General features: G+C 38.4%; 1 protein-coding gene across 1 annotated transcript in view; it reads right to left on the bottom strand.

Annotated features, from left to right (window-relative positions):
- PIK3C2G (phosphatidylinositol-4-phosphate 3-kinase catalytic subunit type 2 gamma) overlaps positions 1-26,996 on the bottom strand; it is a 199,692-nt gene that overhangs the window by 93,009 nt on the left and 79,687 nt on the right. The window contains exons 15-17 of the mRNA XM_065643202.1: positions 26,102-26,290; positions 18,569-18,662; positions 17,635-17,729 (exon numbers count right to left, since the gene is read on the bottom strand). Of these exons, the coding sequence (XP_065499274.1) occupies positions 17,635-17,729; positions 18,569-18,662; positions 26,102-26,290 (378 nt within the window). The remainder of the gene's footprint in view (positions 1-17,634; positions 17,730-18,568; positions 18,663-26,101; positions 26,291-26,996) is intronic.

A 26,996-nucleotide genomic window follows, 5' to 3' on the forward strand; every position in this document is an offset into this window, starting at 1 on the left:
ACCTTAGCAATTTTTAATTTTTTTTCTATGCTTTTGTTTTCCTTTTCAAAAGATGAAATAATTATTTACCTTCTCATGGGATGCTGTGCTTGCTTGTAAGCTGCTCTTATGCCACAGAGGTAAATGCCATGGCAAATAGGTCTATTTAATAACATTGCCACCTCCTTCCCATGTGGTACTCGTATAGCTAGCATTTTTCAATCATATGGAAGAAAAGAGCAGCCATGGGCAATTTTTTTGCTCATGAGAAAAGCAGAATTAAGATTTAGTTGTTGTGATGAAAAGTTCAACTCTAGTTCCAAGATTCACAATCACATTTGTGGACGTATTACTGCAGTAAGCAGACATTGTATTTCCCTATGTCCTGAGTCAGGTAAAGAGCAGAGGGTGCTCTCCAGGGGCAGCTTCTGCATTGGCAGAATAAATATAGATCAGCCATCTGACACAAAATGCTGCTGGACTTTGAAACTCACTGGCTCTGCTATAGGTTCCCTTTTTGTGCCCAAAGTGCTGTCCTTATGTTCAGTCCATGTGAGAGTGCAGCTGGACAGCAGACTGAGAGGCAGAAATCATAACTTTACTCTCTTCTCCCACTACACACATGCTCACTCACTTTTTGTCGTGTGAATACCTCTGAATCAACCACATTTCTCCTTAGATGTGTACTCTGCTGAGTGAGTAAAAATCTGTGTGTGCCAAAAATTATTATGGATAAATGCCACATTATCTCTACCAGCAAAAGAGTGAAAGTACTCACAGGGTGGCAGCCATGGACAAGCCCTGCAAAGCCAGGCAAATTACCATTTAAACCTCCTTTAAACTGCTGTTTAAAAAAACTCCCAACGATAAAGCAGGGCAGCAGCCAAAGACTGCATGTGTCAGCTTTAAACTGATGCAAAAAATGATATTAAAATGGGCTGTTATTTAAGTGACTTTCCATTTTCATACCATGACCAAGCAATGCACTTCTGAGCAACACACAGCACAAAGCACTGGCAATTGCAAGAAAATTTGCCATGATGGCTGCTTAAATTCATTTCAGCAAACTGCCCTATCGACAGAAACACACACATGAGATCTTATGCCAGTCACTCAGAAGCTGGCTAAGCGGTGCCTATTAGAGAAGTTTAATTAGTAAAAATACTTCTCCTGAAAGAAATCATCACACACAATGGAATGACACTGCAGAGAAGGTGAAGTAGAAGAATAAACACTGACTTCTGGTACCAGACTTGACGAAGGAAGCGCTACAGGTCACACTAGAAATTAGCTGAGCTACTTAAGCAGAGTTTTATCAGCCGCTGTCATGCCCAGCCCTAAGATGTGCTGAAATTTTGTTTACTGTCTGACCTCCTCTGTGCCCAATGCTCACAGGATAATTATTACAGATGCTAATACCCTATTTCCTGGACAGAACTCGATTTCCCTTGATGATGTACAAACAAGGTCTTCCTTCAGTTTAAAATGTGTAACATGTTACAGCCCTCACAAAGAGGGACTGTTCTTTAAGTTAATCCATGACCATGGATTTGGCTGTGGAAATCCCTGTTCAATCCCTTCGGCATTAGCCAAAATGGCAGCTGCCACACTAAAGCTAATGAGCCTGATTAATATCAATTCAGTAAATTAATCTTTTTTCCAGACATCAGATAATTTTGTACTAATCCAGACATTTATACCCTTTTAGTATCAGCTGACATAACGTACGTTTTCATTTAACACTAATTGAAAACTACCCGTTCCTTATTCCAGGGAGCATTTGCTGTCACTTATAGCTTTTTATACAGCTATTTTTCAAATAATATCATCATCAAATTTTATGTTTTCTGCCTAGTTGCAGAATTTTTATACCCAAGCATGTGACTGGTGATGTGGGCAGAATAGAGCAATCACATAATTTCTCTTAAAGGTTTAAATTTTTAGCATTTTTTCTTCATATTTTCCATTATATATTTGTAAAAATTCTGATTGAAACAAATAAAAGCAACTCATCATATAAGTAGTGTTGAACTTAGCCTCTCTAGGGGTTTTTTTGTTAGTTGGTTGTTCTTTTTTTTTTTTTTTCTTTTTTAATAAATAACTTTGGTTTTGTTCAGCTTGCCTTTAGGCTTGGTTTCTTCAGATGCTACAGAAGAAAGTGCACATCCCTACTGCTATGCCATTTGCTCTTATTCTAATGTAAAAGATAAAATTCCTTACTGCCTACAATTGAATATCAGTATTTATATATCAAGGAACTGATAAGAGGTAGGAAGGAGCATACTTTATTACACTTCTGGTATTAACATAGATGCGATAGAGTGTTTGCAGTGGCCCAGCACTGTCATTGCTGGTGGCAAGTGGAATTCCTCAGGGCTGAACATATCGTTTGACCATTCTTGTCTGTCTGGCATCCCACTCTGTGATTTTCACCATGATACTGTCTTTTCAGCTGTACCCTGACCTGCGTGGACACGTTACAAAAAGTTACTGATGAAAGTCTCCATCCAACAGATGATACCTATTACCAAGTTGCCTATTTAGGAAACACTCGTATCATTCTCAGTCCTTCCTAAGATGAGAGCACCCTTTCTGCAAGACATTTTCCAAGGACCACCCTGATGGCTCAAGAATTGAAGTACCATGGAGACTGAACCAGTAAAGAAGCCAATAAAGTTACAGAACTCCTTTGTAATTTACAGAAACATGTAACAGCTGATGTCAGGAGGGACCTCAGGAGGTCCTCCGGTCTGTTCCCTGTCCAAAGCAGAGCTAGCTCTGATATTGGACCAGGTTGTTCAGCAGGCTTGGCCTCAGCAGCAGGTTGGGAGAGTTCCTGAGACAGGGGAAGGAGCAAAGGTGCAATTCGACCACATGATTATGAGTCTCCAGAACACGAGGCAGTTTCAAAAGATAAAACCTAATGGCAGGCAGGTCTTCAAGGATATGGTGGTTCACCTTAGGAAGACTTAAAATTCTGTTGACCATCATAACTTTTTGGAAATAGTAACATGAATAATCAGGCAAAGAATTGCATTTCTAGGTTGCGAACATCACTCTGGTCTGCCTTCAGTCGTACCAACCGCACAGCAACTGAAAGGCGATTTTTGGCAAAAACACTTCTAACTGGGGCCCAGATGTCACAGGAACAGCAAATGCTTCAACATTCCTGTGATACAGATTAATTTTAGAGTATGAACAAAGACTCCATATTATCCTTTACACTGTCTAAACAACATCAGCCAGAATTACCCTTGGGTACAGAATAGCAGAGACAGGGGTTTTGTCTATGCCACTGCCTGGGTAACATTCCCTTGCATGTTTGCAATGGAAAAAATTTAAGAGCTTCTCTCTGAATGAACAGCTGAATATTTAGTTACCACTATTTGGCCTACAGACTTCCAGGTTCTTAGAAAAGCTACGTCAGGCGAAGGAGGACAGTTCATTCGGAGCCAGAATTTATGTGAAATGATCACGTACGAGTCTCCAGTGGCTCCTCTGAAAGTGAAGTTGATGGTTCTTTGTTTTCTAGAATCAATAATTTCACCTGAGGTAGAAGCACAGAGTGGTTACATGTATAGGCACAAGGGTCTCCAGAGGAATATGTAGCAATATAGGCAATCAAATCAAAATTACACTATATAGAGAGGGGAAAGCAACCACACAGGTTACACTTGGGAATAATGCTTTTTTTGTGAAAACGGTTCTAGATCTCCCAGTTCTCTCAGGAGGTCTTTGCCTGAATCTAAACTTCATAGCTGGGAGAAATTAACTTTCTTTTTTTCTCAGAGAAAACAGCAGAACTATATTACTTCCTGTACTGTTTACCTCTGCTCTGCTCTTTTGGTTTTCTGTATGCTTCCTCCTATATTTTGCTTTGCTACCCTTCTCAGTTCCCTCAGTGACTACTTTGTCCCTCAGCCTGCCTAAAGCCTCTTTTGCATCACTTCAAGCGTAGTTCCACTCTTTTGTACAGCCACTGGGAATATCGTGGCAATTCCTGCCCTTCCCAAAGCAGTGAAGACTGCCTTGGCTTCTGAGCCTGGGAGAAGAACTGGGGTCTTGAAGCAGGAGAGACAGAAATGTTTGCAAAGCCGGGTGGAGGAAATGCCCAGTTTCAACCCTTGCAACTTCCAGGAGCATGCTGCTTTGCACATTACATCTTCTACCCATCTCCGAATGAATCTCGAAGAAAGCTTTCAGTTTCCATATATGAAACACAATAGATTAGATTATAAAGACTGCATGTAGGAAAGCATGTGCACTAGTGGATGTATATCCGTAAACATAAAAACACCACTGCACACATGTGAGAAAGCTCCGGTCTGGAAGTGGAGTGTAAGGAGGCCTTGGGGGAAGAGTTATTTTAATTTTGTTGGATGAAAGACTGTGAACAATTGCTGGGAACATGATAACTGAGGACTTTTGTAAGGGAAAAGAGATATATTTATTTTTTTTAATCTACTTGGATATAAGCCCTACTACACAAGTTAGCAAAATGAAGAGTAAGAAGCATAAAACTGGATTTTATTGAGAGAGATGGTGAGGGCTGCTTTGTTGTTTACACTGAAATATTTAGAGTCACCTTTTATGTCTAAGGATTTGAAGTCTCCAAGCCATTTATTAGATGAGATGAGAAAGGAAATCTCAGTTTGTGAGAGAGGGATGGTGCTGATCCGAAAAGATCATCCATTTCTGTATGTGCCATTGCTTCTTTATTCAAGTGACCATTACCTTTTTTGTTACTATGTTATATTATTATAATGACTACCTCAGTGCTCTTTCTCCTTCCAATGAGGGGGACTTTACTATTCTTGATTTTACTATCAAAATGGTTCATTTACTTGCTCATTCACTACGGTTTACAGTTCCTTCGAAGGGAAGAAAGAACAGTCAGCAGTAGAGAAATCCTTTTTCTAATTCAGGCCAGGCAATCTCTAAAAGCCATTTCCTAAAACTTCTTAAAATAGATCACCTCTGCTGTTCTTCTCATCATTAATAATGTTAATTATACCAACAAAAGATGTTGGCATTACTTCAATGTCTGTTTATCCACACAACAGAACCTGCAGCACCCTAGAACTGCCAATGCTCCATTGCACTTGGCTTATGTGGCTCAAACACACCTTGGAAATTTGGCCCTCTAATTGTTTTTTTTTTTGATGAGACCAACATCCAGCATTTTATTTTGCTTCCATCTACTAAAATCCTAAACCAAGTAGAAACAAAGTATGAATAGAAACAAATCTGTATTCACCTTTTAAAATTTTCAGTATCAGTAATTTGTTTTAGCTCTTTGAAAGAAAGACAGAGAAATGAAAAACAATAGCTACTCCAGCACTGAAGCTGTGGTCAAATCTACAACCAAATAATTTCCTATATACCCGCTGCCAGCAATTTATCCTCTCTTAAACCCTATCCTGCACTTAATATCCACTTAATAATACCTTTTTTTTTCTCATAAATCGCTAAGTTTAAAAGATAGCCTGTTTTCCAGCTAAGAAGTAAGACAATATGTTAATAGTTTAGGATTGAGCAATTCAGATGAACACCAAGAGGAGGAGAAGTACCCGACATAACAACTTTTGTATCAGGGATTGCCTTAAAATATGCATTGCGTCTCCTCCAGGTTGAGTTTAAAAAAAGTGACTTCATTTAGAATGAGTGGAGTACTTTTCAACAATAAGGGGGAGGGGGAAGATAAATCATTCAAAATAGCTCAGTGTGGCATTCACAGGGTCACTTCAGTCACAAGTCTCTCCTGTTAGATCTCTAGTGACTATTGTAACTATTAAGACTTTTTTCAACTTTATTTGGCACTTCAGACCCCATCTAAATGTTTGTATCTAAGCCCAATGTTTCTGTGAAAAGCTTTGATTTTGACGAACATCTAAAAAACCAAAAAAACACCAAACAAAAAACCCCACCAAAACCCACCAAAACACCAACAAGAAAACAAAAACAACCAAGCAAACAAACAACACAGTGGTCAAAAATCCCTTACTACCTTACACCAACAGCCACCCACTATTGGTATAATGTTGTGATAACATATCTCTGAATATCTTTATACAGTAATAATGGCCTTACAGAGACAAAAGTCATTTATTGTAGTCTGATTTTCTTTCTGAAACAAAGAAATAATGTCATGAACTTCATCAAACAATATCCTGTGTTTTTGATGGACACCACAGTGGAAGCTAAAGAACTATCCTGCTCTCTTTTGACTGAGATGTCTACCAGTTGTACAAACTATTGGGTAGAGCTTTACAAGTTTTAGATTTGGAAAGAATCTTAATTCCTCTAGATTCAATGGTCACTTTCTGTTATTTAATTCAAATACATCAGTTTTAACCAAGTGTGCTCTTTGCCAAGAAAACACTGAATGAGACGATGTGAGACATGGTCTGTTGCAAAATTTTCTTGCTTAAAACAAGGTTATTCCAACCTGTTAGCAGTGTTGTTCAAGCAAAAAAGCCACACAAAGACAACCCATCTGACAGTTCTTTCTTTCCTCTCTCAGTTCATTTTTAATTTGGTCCCTGTCATGGTCAATGGGGCAGAGTCATGGTCAATGGAGCAGAGTCCAGTTGAAGGCCTGTATCTAGTGGAGTGCCTCAAGAGTCAGTACTGGGACCAGTACTATTCAATATATTCATCAACGACTTGGATGAGGGAATAGAGTCCACTGCCAGCAAGTTTGCAGATGACACCAAACTGGGAGGAGTGGATGACACGCCAGAAGGCTGTGCTGCCACCCAGTGAGACCTGGACAGGCTGGAGAGTTGGGCAGGGAAAAATTTAATGAAATATAACAAGGGCAAGTGTAGTGTCTGGCAACTGGGTAGGAACAACCCCAGGTTCCAGTATAAGTTGGGGATTGACCTATTAGAGAGCAGTGTAGGGGAAAGGGACCTGGGGGTCCTGGTGGACAGCAGGATGACCATGAGCCAGCACTGTGCCCTTGTGGTCAGGAAGGCCAATGGCATCCTGGGGTGTATGAGAAGGGGGGTGGTTAGTAGGTCGAGAGAGGTTCTCCTTCCCCTCTACTCTGCCCTGGTGAGACCTCATCTGGAATATTGTGTCCAGTTCTGGGCCCCTCAGTTCAAGAAGGACAGGGAACTGCTGGAGAGAGTCCAGCGCAGGGCCACAGAGATGATTAAGGGAGTGGAGCATCTCCCTTATGAGGAAAGGCTGAGGGAGCTGGGTCTTTTTAGTTTGGAGGAGACTGAGGGATGACCTCATCAATGTTTATAAATATATAAAGGGTGGGTGTCACGAGGATGGAGCCAGGCTCTTCTCAGTGACAACCGACGGTAAGACAAGGGGTAATGGGTGCAAACTGGAACACAAGAGGTTCCACTTAAATATGAGAAGAAACTTCTTCTCAGTGAGAGTGACAGAACACTGGAACAGGCTGCTCAGGGAGGTTGTGGAGTCTCCTTCACTGGAGACATTCAAAACCCACCCGGACACATTCCTGTGTAACCTCATCTGGGTGTTCCTGCTCCGGCAGGGGGATTGGACTAGATGATCTTTTGAGGTCCCTTCCAATCCCTGCCATTCTGTGATTCTGTCCAAATCACAACATTATGATGACAGAGCAATACACCATTTAGCATGGGTGAGCATTCAGAAAGCAATTAATGCTTAAGGAAATATTTTCAAATAGTAAGGGGTTTATGAATTTAATCCTGAAATACTCATCATCTGCAAATATCTAAAAATACTGAACCACAATAATTCTGTACTGTTGACATGGAAAGAGCTTTTATCAATCCTTCTGCCTCTCCTTCCTTAGAAATATTGTCTTTTATTATAATTTTTGATTTTTTAAAATTTCAAAAGCTGCTAATAATTTTATTTGGGTTTACATTAGGGACTTCTTTTGTTAGAAAAAATCCCATTAGTCATAAAGTTATTTTCCATTAAATCACGTATTGATGGAACATATTCAACAAAGACTAATTAATGATTCTCCTTTTTCTAATGTTTCAGTCATTTAGACAAAGGTCCAAGACCTAGCTTTCATTCTGGTGGAAAATGATGATTAAACCTAGAAATATTCCCTACAAAAACATACAACTGACAGCAACATTAAGATGACCAATAATTCATTACACTGAATGTCCTGTATCCACTTGAAGCCTCTCTCTGTTTATTCATACTTTTCCCTAAAGATGCCACTGAAAGTGTTCAGAAATAGGAATGATTTACTAAACTCAAACCTGCCAGACAAGGCTGTGATCAATTGCATGATAACTATAAATGAGGACTCCCAACATAACAATCCAAGAAACTTGGAGCCTGCACTGCATTTATTCAAGTCATGTGGTAAGAACTTTGCGACACACAAAGAATAATGGATTAAAACCAACTCTCTAAGGTTGTCTAGGCTCAGGACAAATTTTGCCAACAATTGGTTCAAACAGCTATAGTTAAAACACAAAAGCTCGCTAAACCGGAGAGAAAAAGACTTAGAGCATGACTTATAAAATGTTTTACATAATCAGATGCAATTTTGAAACATCTGCAGATTCATTTTGCATACAACAATTGCCCTCCATAGGAAAAAAGCTTTATACAAAGGAGATCATAATGAAATAGTTTCCCAACATTCACAAAAGGTAAAAAGTGAAAGTGCGAGCATGAAATGCAAAGAAAATAATCTTTTTAGATATTATATCTGACGAATTTAAAGCGAGGTGTCGTCTCCTAACATTCCTCCTGGGTAGTCAGGATGAGGCAGGCCCATAGCTGTGCCGCAGGGAAGCGGCCTGCTGGAGGAGCCCGCTGCGGATTTCACTCTCCAAAATCATTGCAGCCTGACTTGGGAAACCTGTATCACCTTTACATTGCAGCTGTTATCATTCATGATTTGGACATATCATATTATTAAAGCTGGTCACTCTTCATATGTTGGCCTAGCTCAATGAATACCTAAAGCAAATCTCAGTTTAAAGACATAGCTTCCTGGATTACTTTCAGTCATCTTTTTCCAGCAGTCTTTCACAGTATAAAAAACAAAACAACTCCTCCACATCCATTAAATTCATGACTGAAAATTATCCATTTGAAGTGACAGAACTAGATGAATGTTTTGTCAAAATCTTTTCTGATTTATTACCACACTGGTTTACATCCCCAGATGTTCCTCTGGGACAAGCAAAGATTATGTGAGGTATCTGTCAGGAAAGATTTTGGCTCTCTGTTTTGTTTTTGAAGGAACCAACGAGAAAACATTTTTAATGGAAAAAAGATGAAAGGCACAGATGAAAGCCTGGTATGACATCTGCACAGAGCCCTGCTCTGAATCCTCCCTTGGCAACACTCGCTCTGCTTCCCCGGTCCTGTTCAACCCCACAAGCGCATCATTATAGTCCACCCTGTCCCAGCATTGGAGACATAGTAACACACCCCCAAAATGGAGTGTTCAGGCCTTTCTGCAGAGGACATCCAGAAGGCAACACCCATCTTTCACATTTAGTTACATTATTGGAAAGGTTACGATTTATATGACTTGAAGCTAGCAGCGAGTTTTCCAGCATAACTGAAAAACTAGATTTGTCAGCTTCAACATTTCTAAATGTAAAAGAAGCCAAACCAAAAATAAATCAGACAAGCAGTGTTTTGAAAAGCAATGTACTGAAAAACATTTTCATTGATGCTACCTTATAAATCACAAAGCAACTAAAAGAATTAAAGCTAGCTGCTCTTGTTTATTTTTTATTTTCAGAAACCTTTCACCTTTTTAGTTTATCTTTCCAACACTAAGTAGCTTCACTTGTACACATACATAGTGTTGTACTTTTTCATTACAGTAACATCCACTGATAACTTTGGCATTTGCAGACTTTTTAATGTTGCACTTGACAATGTTTCTCCTCCTCAAACATGATTTTCAGCATGGAATTTCCTCTGTTCCAAAGAGGACACACACACACACACTCCTCCCAAGTTATTACTGTGTTCTGTAGCTTATTTAGCTGCAACTGAGTACTTGCCTGCACAAATACACTCAATGATGTGAACAATCATGATTCACTCCATTCTCACCTTGATATATGTTCACAAGGATGCCTTGCCTCTTCCTTTTCATGCTTGTACCCAGTTTGGAAAAACACATAGCATTCCTAGATTTCTAAACATTCAAGAACATATTCATTCTACTAAGAATCCTTAAAACAATTAAAAACAGACGCATGCACAACTATGTTATTTATGTCCTTTGTCAAGGATTCACCAGACTATATTAGATTCACTGAATTACAAAAAGGCGGGACTTTGACTGCTTTATTAATTTTTACATGATTTTTTTAAAGTAGCAATTTTTAACACAGTGAGAAAAATAACTCCCTTTTTATATTTCAAATGTTAGAATGTCGTTTGTAGGTTCTTTGTTAACCTTTCTGAGTTGCGTTTGTAGTTTTTTTAAATTCTTTGCAACTTTTCTTCTATTTCCTTTTAGTTGGAAATTTAGAAGATAAAAGTGTTCATTACCAGGGAAGTGGTAGATTCCCCAACATTAGACACTTTTAAGATACAGCTGGACAGAGTGCCGGGCCATCTTGTCTAGACTGTGCTTTTGCCAAGAAAGGTTGGACCAGATGATCCTTGTGGTCCCTTCCAACCTGGTACTTCATGATTCTATAAATATTTCTACTAAAGGGTAGAACACCTGCCAATCTGCCTGTAGATTTGCCTGAAAATATCATTTCTAGCATGCAAACCAGGCCATCCAGCCTTTGGATTACCTCAGTCAATGTCAGTCTGTTTTGCAGGGTGCATTTATAAGATTGACACATGGGGTACTTCCTGGACCTGGAGTCAAACAGCACCAATGTAGTAGGGTGAGTTCCCTCTGCAGCACACAAACTGCTTCTTCACTGCCCACCACTGGGCTTTGGGACTCCCTGGTGCTCCATGTGCTGTACCCTGTAGTCATAAGATTTTGTGTGTGTGTGCTTGAGCCCATAGCTTCAGAAATACCATGTGATGGTTATGTTATAGCCCACAAATAGTAGAGAAATTAAAAGAGACTGAAAGTCAGTGACTCAGATGGTTCACAAGAGCGTGCAAGTGTGGGCAGAGCAGTGTTGGAGGACAGTTTGTCAAAGCTGGAGCACTTTTGCCCATCTTGTCTTTTAGGGGTGGTTCCTGGGGTGAACTATTCCCAAACTGTGCTCCAGTGCTGTTTCAGAGAAAGCTGTCCAAGACAAGGCCAGGGAGGAAGGCATCAGTTACAAAGCATGGCAGAGCAGAGGTCTAGCACTTGGTCTTGCTTCCTGGTCCTCTTATATTGAGCAGCATTGACAGACCCAAGGTAGCTAGACATTGACAGTAACTGGTATTGACAACCCAGAGTTGCAATATACTACCTCCTTTTATTAAGTTCAGCTGTGGTCACAGCCAGCTTTCCTTCTTTAGAGCTGGAAAAAAAAGTGAGTCTAAAATAGCATTTTTTTTCTAAAAACTAAAATGTGTTGACTTAAATGCAAGGCATGGTTCTCTTGATTTGCTCACTCAGTCTGTAAATACTGAAGGTCAAAACCAATGAGTTATGTTACTTCTTTGCACTTCACAACAAAATCTCCTTGTTTCATTTGACACTATCTTTTTCTAAAACTGGAGTCTGAGAAAATTAAAAGTCTGTAAATTAGGAAACAAAACAATTATCTGTTTTTCAAGGCAATAATCCAAGTCCCACATGGTCAATAATGAAACAGCGCTGTAGACAGCTGAATCCTTATCCCACAAAAATAATGTTCTAATGGTGTTATTTACTACACACATAAGTAACTAGAGAAAAAAACCCCACCAAATTATTGGCATTTCATGAGTAACAATTACCATTTCAGAACTAAAATCACTAGATCTGAATCCACTCTATGGTTGAGGTTCTCTGACATTCAAAACAGTGACGACCACACCAAGTACTCCAAATTCAGACGAAATTTCTAATCATCACTTGGTTGAATGACGTGTTACCTCAGAAGGCTATAAGATTGAGCATCTCCAGACTTGAACTCAAACCCTAATGCAGAGTAGCAAAATAACTGATCAAACACATACTGAGACCAGTTATTCACAGGTTTAAAGTTACATGCATGATTAAGAGAACTTCTGATTCTGATCAGTAAGAAGGACCGAATTAACACAAAACATAATAAAATTTTTTTGTATTTACATTAATGCCATGTTAATGGTTTGGGCTTTTCAGCTTGCTCTATACAGCTACTTAGGAAGTTCATTAATAATTAGCAGACTTGACAACTTCTTACTGTGGGAGAAAGACACCATAATGTGGGAAGAGATAGAGCTGGAGGATGGCTGTCTGTTTAATGTTCAGATAATTACAAGTGTTGGACAGATTAGTATCTGCTTGATTTATTCCTTCTTTTGAACTCTTCAAGTAAATTATGGCTAATGTAAACCAGCTCTGACAGTGGAAAATATATTTCCTTTCAGAAAACATGAAGCAATAGCCTATTGTTTCAGTGCCGGAGTGCTGAATGAAACTAAGTGGTAACAATTTTGGAAAACACAATACCAAGGGATAAAACTCCCAATAGTAGAGAATTTAACTGCGGTCTTTTTAAACTTTTACACATTAGTTATGATCTTTTTTTATTCTTGCAGTTCTTTGTATATAGAAAAAGATATAAAAATAAAATATTATATTCTAGCCTTTAAATCAATAGTCTAATTCATATTGCTTTCAGTTTGCTAGATTTCACCAAGAGTTCTTTTTTAATTTCACATTCTTATTTATCTACAAGATGTGGACTGGAAAAGACAGAAGACTACTCCCTTTCCTCTTGGTTGTCAGTCAAAATGCAGGGAAATATTATAAACTAGAAATGTTCTGTAAAGTCTTAGTAACTTAAAACTGTAAGAGAACTTAGAAGACAAGCTACAATTCAGCAAAGATTTCACCTAACTTTTTCTTTTCTTGTGCTAACCATACCAAATTCTCGTGCTCCACCAAAATTTACAAACACTTGTACTCTTCCACGACCATGAAACGTATTTCTTAGCACCACCTTCAAGCAGCTGCCACAGCTCTTGGAGGACACTACACTTCTCGCTATTCAATCCCCTTGTGGAAGGCAACCATCTGTGAGACATGCTCCTGGCCACCTGCTGCCCCAGACAGCTGTTTCAATTCCATGCTACAGCTGCCACCTGTGAAACTATCCAAAAACCAAAAAACACTCAGCAAGTGGCAAACCAACTGGCAGGTGAAACGGTAGCAAGGAGCTAAACAGAGACTTGCAGCAAGCAGAAGGGCCCAAAAGGGCTCAGCCGGTTTCTTTCCCCTCAAGCAACTTTTCTGCTTTGCTAGAACCAGTTTAATAGCTTCTCAGCATAACTCCAGGGAATGGGAAAACTTGCTACGGCCTTCTCTCCTCCCAGGAACTCAGATGGGAGCCTCACAATTTTTAAATAAAATCTTCAGACAAACTTATCACTGCTTGATGGAAAGGAGTTAACAATTTATTCTCCAAAACTAGTATTAAAAAGGTGATGAGCTAGCACATCAGTATTGGGTAACAGCTCTGGTGTGCAGGGAAATTGGGGCAATTTTAAATATGAGACAGTATTACAAATTATATGTGTCATTAAAATAAGTTAATGTTTGTTGACAGTCACCACCAGTTAAGTATTTTCTAGATTTACAATAGTGTTGTAAAACATGGCAGTTAAAATCAGTTGACTTTTCCCCTGTGGTTCTGAAATCACATCACTAGTTTTCTGAATTGCATTAGAGTCTTCTTTTCCAAGTTTTATTTTGGGCAGGTACACTGTGCACAATGTTGTATTATTTAATAGTGGAATGGTAATGTTATTAATTACAATTAAATATAAATATAATCTTGTTACTAAAGTTTGTTTTACCAGTCCTTGCTTCTTGATTGCTAATTTGGTAATGAAACAGAATGCAACGTGGGGGAACAAAATGTTACCTAATCGCATTTATGTAAGTGTACATGCACATGTATGGTCCCCATATTATTAAATCATTGAGCTTCTTTTTAAAATCTCTTTAGAAGATAAGTGGAAGAAAACCTCTGTTTTCATATACTTGTAGAAAGATGTAAATTCAATTTGTGAAGTAAATTTACTAATTAATTAAACCTTTATTAATAAAAACTATGAAATTACCGTTAAATTTTGTAAATAGAATTTATGACTTGGGAAACTGCATTTCAAAATACTGGAACAGGAATATGAATAATTACATAAAATAAAATGTTAGGTTGAAAACAGTTTACTACTTAAGAACATGGTGGAGGAGAGTAACCAAAGGAAAAAAAAAGTGTATCATGTGATGAATACAGGGAGCAAAATGTTAAGAGATATGTGACATATTAACGTTCTCAGTTTAGATTGAAATATTTGAACAAAATCCTTAATAAAAGAGGTACCCCAGTTCCTTCCACTAAATTGAATGGGTCTACTAGATGCCTGCACAATTACTTTGTGCAGACTGTTTAAAATTTACCAATTTTTGAAACTGAAACAGCCAGCCTGCAAGTATATCATGTGAAACAACCTCCACACCTGAAACTAATGAGCACTCAGTTTATATTAGGTGTACACAGTTCTACCACTATACTTCCAAGGATGACTACCACAGAAGTGGCTGCTCTGATTTATGTCCATTGTGTTTCATTATGTTCCCCCACTCTCCCAGGTTTTGCCATATTCTAAGACATACCCATTTGGTGAATTTGTTCTCAGAAACGAGTAATCTGTTGCAGTTTACTCACAGGTTGTTCCATGAAAAAGACCTCAAATACACACACCTGATCCACTATCACAGTGTTTCCCTCTTCTGCTATTGTTATATCTGGTTTTTTTGGCTAAGGAGGCCCTGGCAGCAAACTCCTAAGATTGCCAAGCTTACAAGTAAAGTTACCGGATGGCAAATGTTAGATGGCTATGTATTCTTCCGTTATGTTACCAAGAACCTAATGCTGAAAAAACCACATGCATATCTGTCTTGTGACTCAGTAACACAATAATGAAGAGTAATTATTAGAGAAAATATATTTTTGTATTATAAAGAAAAAAACCCAAAGATAAATCTCTTTGAATATTTCTAGACATGCAGGTGTGTATATATATGTTTTATATACATACACATATTTACGCATACATATGCATATTCATTTTAAGATTTAATCAAAAGCTGTCCCTCTAGGAAACTGAAGTTTACATTTCAGGTGGAAGATACTGTTTATTTAGGGATATATAGCAAATCACTATTATACAATTAGAAATATTATTTATAGGAAGTGTCTACGATCATGTGCAACTCCAGGATGTCTGTAATTTTAAACAAGTTTAGTAAACTAGTAAACTAGTAAACTGTTCCATCTGTAACCAAAGCAGAGGACAATAATCAAAATATTTAACAAACAGTAGCTGATGTGATATCTCTAATTGCTAATGCAAAGAGGGAGAAAATGTGCTTGAAAAACAATCCATGGGTGGATGACATGAGCTACTACCAGCTGAAAGGCAGAGAATATAGTGAACATTGAGAAATATTCTACTTCAGGGGTGTCAAACTCATTTTCCCCGGGGGCCACATCAGCCTCGCGGTTGCCTGCAAAGGGCTGAATGTAAAAATCTTAAAATTACATTTGGCTCTTTGAAGGCAAACACGAGGCTGATGTGGCCCCTGGTGAAAAAGAGTTTGACACTCCTGTTCTGTTTGATGTGGGTATGTGTAGCTATGCTATATGTTAAGCTGAAAGATGAGCCCATGGGAAGGAAGACTGACCTGGCTGAAAGAGAGCTTTGGCTCAAACTCAGGCATAAAAGGAGAATTTATGACCTTTGGAAGAAGGGGCAGGCTACTCAAGAGGACTACAAGGATACTGTGAACTTATGCAGGGAGAAAATTAGAAGAGCCAAAGCCCAACTAGAGCTGAATTGGCTACTGCGGTAAAAGGCAACAAAAATGTTTTCATAAACACATCTGCAACAAAAGGAGGGCTAAGGAGAATCTCCATCCTCCAATGAATGTGGAGGGAAACATAATGACAGAGGATGAGGGAAGGCTGAGGTACTAAATGCCTTCTTCGCCTCAGTCTTTAATAGTAAGTGTTCCAGGTACCCAGCCCTCTGAGCCAGAAGACAGGGATGGGGAGCAGAACAAAGCCTCAATAATCCAACGGGAAATGGTTGGCGACCTGCTACACCACTTGGACACCCACAAGTCTATGGGCTCAAATGGGATCCACCCAAGGGTGCTGAGGGAGCTGGCAGAGGTGATCACCAAGACACTTTCAATTATTTATCAGGAGCCCTGGCTAACTGAGGAGGTCCCAGTGACTGGAGGTTAGCAAACACTACTAGCAGACCTACGCTGCAAAGTAAAGAGGAAAAAGATGGCAGATACTTAGTCATTTTTTTTCTGAGAAGACAAGAGGAATTAAAGAAAACACAGGCAAACCAATGCTATTCCTACTGTCTGTTGAACTCTAGAAATAATTTCTAATTGTACAGGAAAACAACAACTCTCTGAGCACATTACAGAACTCTAGACTAGACATTTTATATCCAGTATGACTAGGTTTAATATAAGATAATAGAAACTGTCTCAGGCATACTTCAGCCACTGTCAGAAAAATGGCTCGCTAAATGTGGTTCCTCTTTATTTGACAGATATGCTCATTAGGTATGTTATTGTTATCCTACTCATTTCAGTGAAACAAACACATTCATAATTCTGTTTTATGCCCACTAACACTTCCAGAGATCATGCAGGTATTAAGTATGATTTATGCTCTTTCTGACCTCACACTTCATCAACTAAATGATTATATTTCAAGTTGTTGTCTTTCCTTTGCAGGGAGGAAAGCTTTTGCTTTAAGGAGTCTGGACCAATTGAACTGTAAATGAAAGCTCAGTTCATCCATCATTACTAAACATGAAAAAAAAAAAAAGAAAAAACAAACCGAAACCCCCACAACAGTTTGATTTTCAGATCATACAGCAATTGTTCAGGTGGCAGAAAGCCACATACATATTCAGAGAGCCTTGAAGTACCAACACAGCAAACCAATTAACCACTGCATGCAATAATACAATTTCAGAGGTCCTTATGTTGTAGAAGTAGATAGTGAATAGGAGTTACTGTCAGGACTGGTGCATCTCCATAATCACAAACAGGAACTATTGGAAACTCTACCGTCATAAGTCAGATTGATAGGCAAAGGGGTAAGAGATGCACTTTGACACACATGAAAAGTCTGATAGCTTAAGGAGAGGTCAGAGAAATCCCCAAAGCAGGATCCTTTTTACGTAAGCCAATGCTGTTTGGAGCTTGCAAATTTTGAGGAAGGCTATTTTTGGTTCAAACCAGAAAATGCAGAAAAATACAAACGATATCTTACTTAAGTGAACAGAACTTCCTCCTCCTCCCTCCCACCTGGGACAGGATGAAGGCAGACACATTAACAAATAGACAGATACTTAATAAATTTACCCATACCCACTACCAAAAAGAGAATAAAGAAGGAGCAAAAAACTATGTTTTCTGTTCATTTTAAACAAAAAGAGAGTTTGTGATCAAGAGAATAATGGATAAAGTTCACTGTAATGGAAATTTACTATTGTAGTAATGGCAAATGATCTTACCAGTAAAGTTGATGGGCTACTTGGATGCTCTGAAGAGAACGATTCAACAGGAGTTTCACTAGAGGGCTTTCAAGACTCCACTCAAACTTGAGCACCTTAACAAATAAATTAAGAATCACTTATATGCTGGCTTTGCTGGCTTTCCTTTATAACAAAATTAATCAGAAAGGACCCAGGGCTTAGTTTGAATGAAGCAATCCAACATATGGAGAATGCCCTGGCAATGCAATGAGCAAAGAGACTTCAGGACACAAGTGTCTATCTACCATCATCTGTAAGACAGGCAGATATCGCCCTGAGTCTGGCTGTGTTAACAAATATGTAAATATGCAGTTTTCTTCACCCACTTAAAACTTACAATGCTGTATTTAAATTTTTATCTGATTACCTGGTTTGTAAAATAAAGTTCTTTGTGAAACAAGTTGTGGAAGGTGAAAGGTAACATAAATGTCTCACTGAGTCAATGCTGTAAAGCTGTGCAGGTTCCAAGGCTACATAGTAGTGGATTACATAAATATGTACTCTGTGCTGACAATCATTTTCCCCAAATATGTGTATTAAGAAAACTATGATTTGTTGTGACACCATTTGCTTCCTTGACCGCAACAAAGCCCTGCCATCACCAGCCCCTGATCTGGTGGTCATAGAAGAATTTCTCTTGTTCGGATGCATTTTCTATTTTTCTTTGATAATTGAAAATGCCTTCTTGTAGTACACAGAAAAGTTCGATCAGCATGCCAAAACAACTATATTCTCTTGAGTGGAAAACAGTCTGTACCTCAGCCCTGTTGTTAATTCAATCATTGCATCAGCTGACCAGCCTTTCTTATTTATTCTTCTTACAGTGTATCAATCAAACTGAAAGAATCAAAAGTATTTAATGAAGTTATTGATTTGGACAGAAGACTTCCTTGGCTATCAATTTCTTCCTTACCTGAACCAGCTGTGGGAGGTATTCTAACAATTCATCATTCGACAGATTTTCCATTTGTTGGACTGCTGTTTTGCGAATATCTTGATCTGGGAAACTAGAGCACAACAAATCGGTGTCATTAAGAGCTACTGAACCACTGCAACTCTCCTGAGCTCTTACTGATTTAAAATGTCAAAAAACAGGCTTTCTCTCAAAATGAAATGGGAAAAAAATAAAATCATGTGCTTTACTGTGATAAGAGTCAAGAAACATGTAGCAGATAACTTAATGGGACTGAATGTTACAGTGTCATATAGGGAAGAAACAAAACAAAACAAAACTGGTCTTCAAATACCTTTTTTAATTTCACTTGTCATGTATTGTAGTTTCCTGAAATATGAAGCAAATTCTAGATCTTCTCTTGCTGTTCTTAATTACCTGAAGTAGAAATTTCTATGCCACAGGAACTTTTAACAGTCACTTGAAGAACTATTCTGTTCTGCGCAACAACACAAGAGCTTGAAATTTCCCCCACAAAAAGGGTTCATTTCAGATAATATATTTGAATGTGAGCTCTTCTGCTTCATATCATAATACAATAAAATTTTGAAATAGAAAATAATTTTTGTTTTACTTTTTCTAAAGGAAAACTTAGCAAAAAATCAACACCTTTCCCCAGAAAGGCTCCAAGTCAGTGAAACAGCCAGTTCTAATGGGAAAATGTTTGAGTATTCAACATAAGCTGTATTCTCAAAAAATTCTGATTGAAACTAGAGTAGCTGTAGCCTAATATAGATTTTGCGGTGGAATACCAACCATAAAATTGATGAAAGAGGAAAACATGGTGTAGCACCAATGATAAAACAGAGAAAGAAGGCTCGATAATATAGCTGGTCAAAGCATTCTTCTTTAAAAAAGAAAAAAGAATTAAATTTTGATGTAACTTGACTGATCAAAACTGACTCCTAACAACATTCTTCTCTCTTTTCAGAGAAAAAACCAAAAAGTATACAGTGTTTCTTTTAATATATGAAAGCTGAAAAATAATCTTTAAGGACTTCTTTTGAAAAAAAAAAGTATGAAAATAATTTCCACTTTTTCATATGTTGCATTTCTGCCATTAATCATGACAGACAGAGAATTTTATGTACATAGAAGTTGCCTAGATTGGTTCACAGTTAGCTGTTCTGCTGTTGTCCCATTTTCACAAGTAAAGGATCGGATGTGCTCTTCTCTGTATGTGGGCTATGTGGTGTCACCCTTAACTACCTGTCAGTATTTGAAGCTTGTCCTTTGCCATCCTGAGACTCTTTTCTGTCTTCTCCTGAAGCAAGCTGGAGATGTTCATACAGACCTTTCAGTCACCAGAGCCACAAGAGTGGTCATCTCTGCCGAAGGGGCAAAAATGTCTTTAACCAGCATCACAGTCAATGAGATGATGTATAACAGAGCTGCTGGGCTTTGACCGAGTTCTCTGAGGGCAAGTACCCGCCCCACAAAAAGTGGTGAATCCCTCCTCTCCGAACTGATATGGCTATTAGGCTCTTCTGAAAAATCTGATTTGGCAGTCTAGGCATACATAAAAATGATGAGTAAAGGACACAGATTATCCTGTCAATTTGCCCTGGAGAAAATCCTTTGAAATCAGAACTGTCATGTATAGCAGAATGAGTCACAGAGCCACCAGCATTACTGCTTTATGAGCTCGACACAAAACTTGACTGCTTTCTTCCCAGCTTCCAGTCCAGCACCTTTTGTCAATGACATACTCACTAGAAAAATAAATCGGAAGTGAAATACAGGAGATAGTACCACATTTGCAGCAATGACTGCTCAGTGCTATCAAGAGAGAAAGAAAAGAAATTGTAAAGTTAAGTGCTCAGAGGCATAATGGCACCTGCAGCTCTAAACTTAAGCTTTTAAGTTCAATAAAAGAAGCTGAAGCAAAACAATATGTACACTTTGATCACTGAATTACCTACAAGCCATCAAATAATGTGGATTTAAACAAAAAAAAAGTCTAACAGTCAGATGTACTTGAAAGGCCTGGCTTCTGTGCTGCAATCAGCTGTCACCCGTAGCACTTTCAAAACCCCTTTTAACAGTGTGGCTCAGATCTGATTTTATTATTTTATTCGTTTGTTATGGCACATGTTTGATTACGTTTTTAACACAGTTTACAATTGTTTGTATAATGCTGAGAGGACCTCGATGGCAAGAGAGTGAATACACTATAAATAAATTATCCTGATAGCCTCAACTTAGCCTATTTCACAAGGAGCCTTTAGTTATTTATTTATTCTAGGCAACCTATTAGGGATATGACGTTGTTACTTTAATTTTACTTTAATGTTACTTTAATTTTACGTGGCTGTTTAGAACAAAACATATTTGAAGGAGGACTGCATATTAAAAACATTAATCCCTTTCATATCATCCTATCATCTAATTATGCAATTGCTTCGAAGTCCTGTGTGCTAAGCATGTGTAGATATTATGGAAATTAGTCTTCTCCTTTCCCTTCTCGCCTAGTTCAACAGGTTACTGAACAGTGAAATATGCTCTATACAGGCACCACGTCAAGCAGAAAAGTGTTATTACTTAGATACTGCTCGTCCTTACTAGCACCCAACATTTGAATATATGCAAAGCTATGATGAGAATAAACTCCCATATTTTTTCCAGCTAAACAAAGAATGATAAAATTATCTTAATCCCAACCTTTTCAGAAAATTCAACAGCTAACATGTGATTCATTTAGAATTTATTCACTGTAAGTCAAAACAGGGGCTATATCTAAGTTAGCAAAAGTATCTATAGAAAATGTGATTAGAAGAATGATGAGCTCAAGAGCAAAGGCACTATGGTGAAAAATCTACAAGTTAGTTTGTTTCAGGACATATGGCTCTTGTCACTCTTCTTGAACGAGATTTCAGTAACTTGTTGGTCCTGCTTACTAAATTGTTACCTTCAGTTTGTAAATCTTGAGGTCAGCTTGAGGCTGAGTTGAATCTTTCAGACAGAATGGGCAGTTAACATTTTCTCTTAACTATCTGGCAATTTTTTAAGCCCCAGATGTAATATCCATTGCTGTCTTGAATTTCAGTGTTGCTCAGGGCCATAGGTACAATACAAAAACATTTGGTTTACCCCTTACATTTTTACTTGAGCAAACATTTAAAATCCTATCACATTTTATTATAAATATTGGTTAGAGAGTGAGTTTCTCATATATTGGTATACATCCCAACCTTTGAAATTCAGTAGCTACTCTGCTACGTAATGTGCAAATCAACAATAATACTGTGGGAGTCAAAGGCTGAAGGATGCTCTAACCAAAAGGGCAGAGGTAGGAGGAGTCATAACTTCCCCTGCTTTGCCTGCTCCATACAGGGGATTAAGTAAGTAGCATAAAATCCCTCTGAAACCTTAATGTCTGATCTCAAAATCCTCTGAATCGGAACATGGTTTTAAAGGAATGTCTTTTTTTGTGCACTTGCCCTGACAGAGCTAGAATTTAACAGAAAGTTTCTAGGAAAAATTGCTAAGCCTACCAGTGAGGTTATGTCTTTATCTCCACTCTCTACTGATAAAAGTTCTCTCTTCAGAATGTTTGCAGCCATGCACAATACTGGAAAATGGAATACCTTCTTTGATGGCTGTTTTCTGAGTCTAGCTTGATTTCCTGATTTCTAGCCATGATACTTCACAGGTCTGCAACTGTACTCCAGATGTGCCAGAAAAACAAGGTTGGAGCAAACATTCTGCTATTTGGGTTAATGAATATGTTTTGGCTTTCATGTTCATTAATTAGAATAGTAAAATAACATGAAAAAAGTTTTTAAGTGCAGTTGTTCTGTACATATACAAAACATGGCTAGTGTGCCATGCAAAGGAGATACAGTTATAGAAAGCTCTAATTCCACTAACGCTTGGCTTTTTACCAGACTCAATAAGTGAAGTGAATGGCAAAATGCACAGGGCACCAATAAGCAGTGCTGAGTAGGAGGGACCAGTTCTATACCTTCTGCCTTAAGGAAAATTAGCAAAGGCTTATAATCACCCTTCCCTGAAATTAGAGGTAAAGCTGACTGCAAAATCTTATTCTGCACTTCCCTCTGCTATCCTTTCCATCCAATCTTCATTGATTAAAGAAACATTAATTGTTTTTTAAATTGTTTTTTCTAAGCATTGGCTTCTGGGGCTTTAAGAATCAATGCACTTGCTGCAAGGGTTGGATGCAAGTTTGCTTCCAAATTTATCTGTGAATTGTAGCATGATTGTTTTTCCAATTTATGAAAGTTCTTCCTTTCCACTGCATAAATGAGTATGTTATCATTTGGCTGCCCTGAGATGTGCCTGCAAAGTGGAAGAGAGCTGGAGAGACATGCTCAAAGAACAGGAAACATCTATTAAATTGTACATTTAACCATGTAGTGAACAAAACCGTTTATAAGTTTCAGAAAGTTGCAAGGAGCGTTCTAACTCAGATGCGTGATAATGGAGCTTGATTTCATGGGCCATGATACCTCTCCCTAAACTCTGTGATGTTGCCTTCTGACCCAGGCAATGAGGTAGTGCCTCCAATGATTTTCATTTCTTTGTACTTGCAAAAGTGAGTGAGCTCAATCATCAGGACAGATGCTGCTTTTTTGCTCTGAGAAGGATAATTTAGAGTCCCCAGCCTAAGCCTTACAAAAGTGACTTGTCATTTTGAGTTCCCTCTCTAAACTCTATAAGAGTAAGCACATGCCTGCAAGAGGTTCTCTTTAAGACACTGAAAACTGAAGTTCCAGCAAAGGAAGCTCCAAAATTCAGAGTGATTGGAAACTCTTGGTCTCTTTTATGGTATTGCTAACAGTGTGGTAAATTGTGGTACATAGAAAAGATACAACACAGAGCTGAACTGTGGATCTCCTTGCTACAGGATGTTCTGAAAGCTGAATGCTTATGTGGAATCAATTTTTATTTGGAAAAAATCACAGAAGAAAAATGCAAGGGGGCTATTAAGCTAAAAAAATCTGTCTCAAGAAGCCTCTGAGCTGCAGATTACTGGAAGCTGGAAGAGTAGCACAGTGTCACGTTTGGCCCATTCTCGTCGTCTTCCCTAGGTATCTGCTGTTTGTCACCACTGGAGACTGGATGCGCTAGACTGATTTTTGGTCCAGTTCAGTGCAGCTGCTCCCACATTCTTGCATTATGTTAACAATACATGTAGATAAAAGATCAGCCCTAATTTATTTTACTTACCTATGATATAATAGTGATGGCAACACAACAGACATGAATATATAAAGAGCATTTATTTTATATTCTGCTCACATTTTAAATGAGCATGGATGTTTCAGCTGTGTCTCAGTGATCACAAGAAATCAGAGAGCTGTTTTGTGGATGACAGAAGTGAGGAACTGAGTTGATGAATTGTCAGTGCCAAACACAATACAGGATAGAGTTGAATGAGCCTTCAAAAACAGCTCAGTTACGGAGTCTACAATCCAAAGTTAGTGAAGGTAACGGTGAAGAGAGGTTGGACCCTATCCAGTGTTACTTTACTTTTCAAAATGACTGAGATCTAAGAAAAGGAGAACCAAGTGAAGAAACCTCAGGAATCCATTTATATGGAAAGTACTCCTCTCCTTCAACCCACTCTCTTAATTTGCATATACATGTCTCTCAACAGTTAAATCGTGTAAACCTAGACATCTCTGAAACTAGACATTGTTAAGGAAATGTAATCCTTCTGTTTCTGAAGGTTTGCTTCCCAGTTGTTCTTGCACCTACAAAATATTGTGGATATGTGATGGACAGTTTGTTTTTTTTTTTAAAGGATTTATACTGCGATCCAGAACTACTTTCTGTAGTGTTAGCATGAAGCAAAACCAAAACACAAACAAAACAACAACAACAAACCAAACCAACCAAACAAACCCAAAGCAAAACAATAAACCACCCAGATTGATATTATCTTTTGTGAGAAACAAACTAAAGGGACAAACCGGCTAAGAACCTGATCAGAAGCACTTGTTCTTTGGCACCACTGCAGGTGCCAGCCACTCCCAACGGTGGCACCAAGAGAGATAAAGTGATGGCATTCTCCCTTTTTCATGCCAGCAATCTTTGACGTAGCCAGAATGAACAGTGTGTACACTGCATCCACTACACACTGAGAAGCTCTGTGACACGCTGAGTCATATTAAACATCCTGGGAAGCACCTGACAGGACTGATATTCTACGCCACACTCTGATGCAGAGCTGCATCTTCAAAGAACAATCAAACTCTTCATTTGCAGAAATGCCACCCATACACAGAAACAAAATTTGACAACAGGTCTGATCTGAAAGCCTGGCACGCTCTGACAAGTCATCTCAAACTCTCTCGCTGCTCTGGGGTATGGAAGATCACACACTGCCCATATACTCCTTTCTACATAGTTATTTTATAAATTAGAAAAGTATTCTAATAATTTAATAATTATAAGTAAGAGAATGATAATATGCTTCAGAACCTGACCTTTCAGGATCTTTTCTTTCATAATTCCCACGAAACGTAAAAAAAAGACATATATGCAAACATGGGAAACTGCTAATAATTCAAATATAAATGTGAGACACAGGTATTCTTAGGAAATCACATTCAGAAGGAAATAAAAGCCAAGAGTCAGTTTTATATTATTAAATAATCAGTTTTTAACATGCAGGTGAGTGTATACAGTCTTTTCTCAAGCAAAGCTTTAGATGAAGTATTTTTTCCTAAAGGCACAACACGGAACTGAGATTGCAAAGCTAGTGTAGCTTATGCTTACCCACACAAGCAAGGGCTTGATAAACCACATGTGCTCAACCATTTCATCCTCACGTTTGATGTTTTTATAGTTTGATCACTTAATGCAAAATACCTCCCAAGCTTTTGGAGGAAGTGTAACTGCTGACGCAGATTCTGTCCCTTGACATCTGCTATTAAATCATAGGTAAGACTATCTCTAACATCAAGAAAGCCTTCCAACAAACAAGTAGCTCGCCGTCTAAGAAGTGGGGGTGGAACATGAGGCATCACAACAGAATTTATTCAAGGTGTGGGGAACTGACTTCAAAGTTTCATCCTATCTACTTCAGAAAGATAGGCTACAGGTGGGACTGTACATATTTACACAGTATCACAATCAGAAAACATACTTCAGTCTTCCTTATCTCTTGTTATTCACTCCATGCGTGTACAGCAGTTTGAAGATACGGAGTGATATATAAGTGCTAAGTATTTGACTGATCAACTGCTGCCAGAAACTGACTGAATCTACTACAGAGAATGAAATCCTCTTTTCATTATCCTGAGGAACAGAAAACCTTCTCAGGCACTAAGGTAGGGTTGGCATGTTCAGCTCAAGGTCATCACATGAGTTGCAAGCGTATCTTCACTTTGACACAGGAACAGAATCGAAAGCACAGTCAGTGAACCAAAGCATGATAACCGTGCTGAGAAAATTGAAGTGCTGAATTAATCAGTACATGATCATTATGTTTATTGTTATTTTCCTACTTTGTTAATTTTCCCTTACCTGAAAGTCAGAAGCCCAAGTGCCTCCAGAGGGCTAGAAAATCTCCATGTCTTCAACACGGCATACATTTCTGATACAGTTGTTCGATCCCAACTGGGGGCACTGCCCAGTACCAGAGGAAGTGAACAATTTTGATTATTGCAGTAGTAACGATAAAACCATAAGATTCTTCTCTGTTGCTCTGAGAGCCTGAAAAAGAAGATCAGAAATTCAGTTTGAAATTAAAACCACCTGGAGCTTTGTGTAGCAACAAACTTTATTGTACAGAGGGGCCAAGTCATACAGTACACTGCTTTTCGGCTAAGTATGTGTTTTCCTGCGGGTAGGATATCATTTTCTGCAGACCAGCTTTTATAAGAAAAGTGATACTTATACTCTGGATCTGTCAGCCTTGGGTCATATAAAAATGAAGTGTCAAAAGACACACATATATGGTTATTTCACTTCTCAAGCACTCTCATTTTTCTTCTCCACTGTCCCTGTTGTTGATGTTGTTTGTTTTTACTGCTTTTTTTTTCCTCTGACAGAGACAAAGAAGGTACAGTTATCATTGGATAAATTATTTTTACATCCATCTGCTACACATCATCTTTAACTAACCACTGTAACAACTAGACACACAACAGTGCTAGCCACAGCTTCCACTCCTGCCCTTGCTTTGACTGTTTAATGCATGTGTGTCTATTTTTAGTGTATTTGCATTTAAAATGGGGTTTAGGTACATCCATACACAAGAACATAAGCACGTGCACGCACACACACACACACACAAAGTATGATTATCCCCTGCACTGGTGTGAGTTTGGAAAAGAGAAGGAAATGTCCCAGCAGTGTCTGTGTCTGTTCACAAGGCCTAGAATGCTGTGTTTCACTGTACTCACACACAAAAAACCGA

The sequence above is a fragment of the Caloenas nicobarica genome, chromosome 1 (assembly GCF_036013445.1).
Source record: "Caloenas nicobarica isolate bCalNic1 chromosome 1, bCalNic1.hap1, whole genome shotgun sequence".
Lineage (NCBI taxonomy): Eukaryota > Metazoa > Chordata > Aves > Columbiformes > Columbidae > Caloenas > Caloenas nicobarica.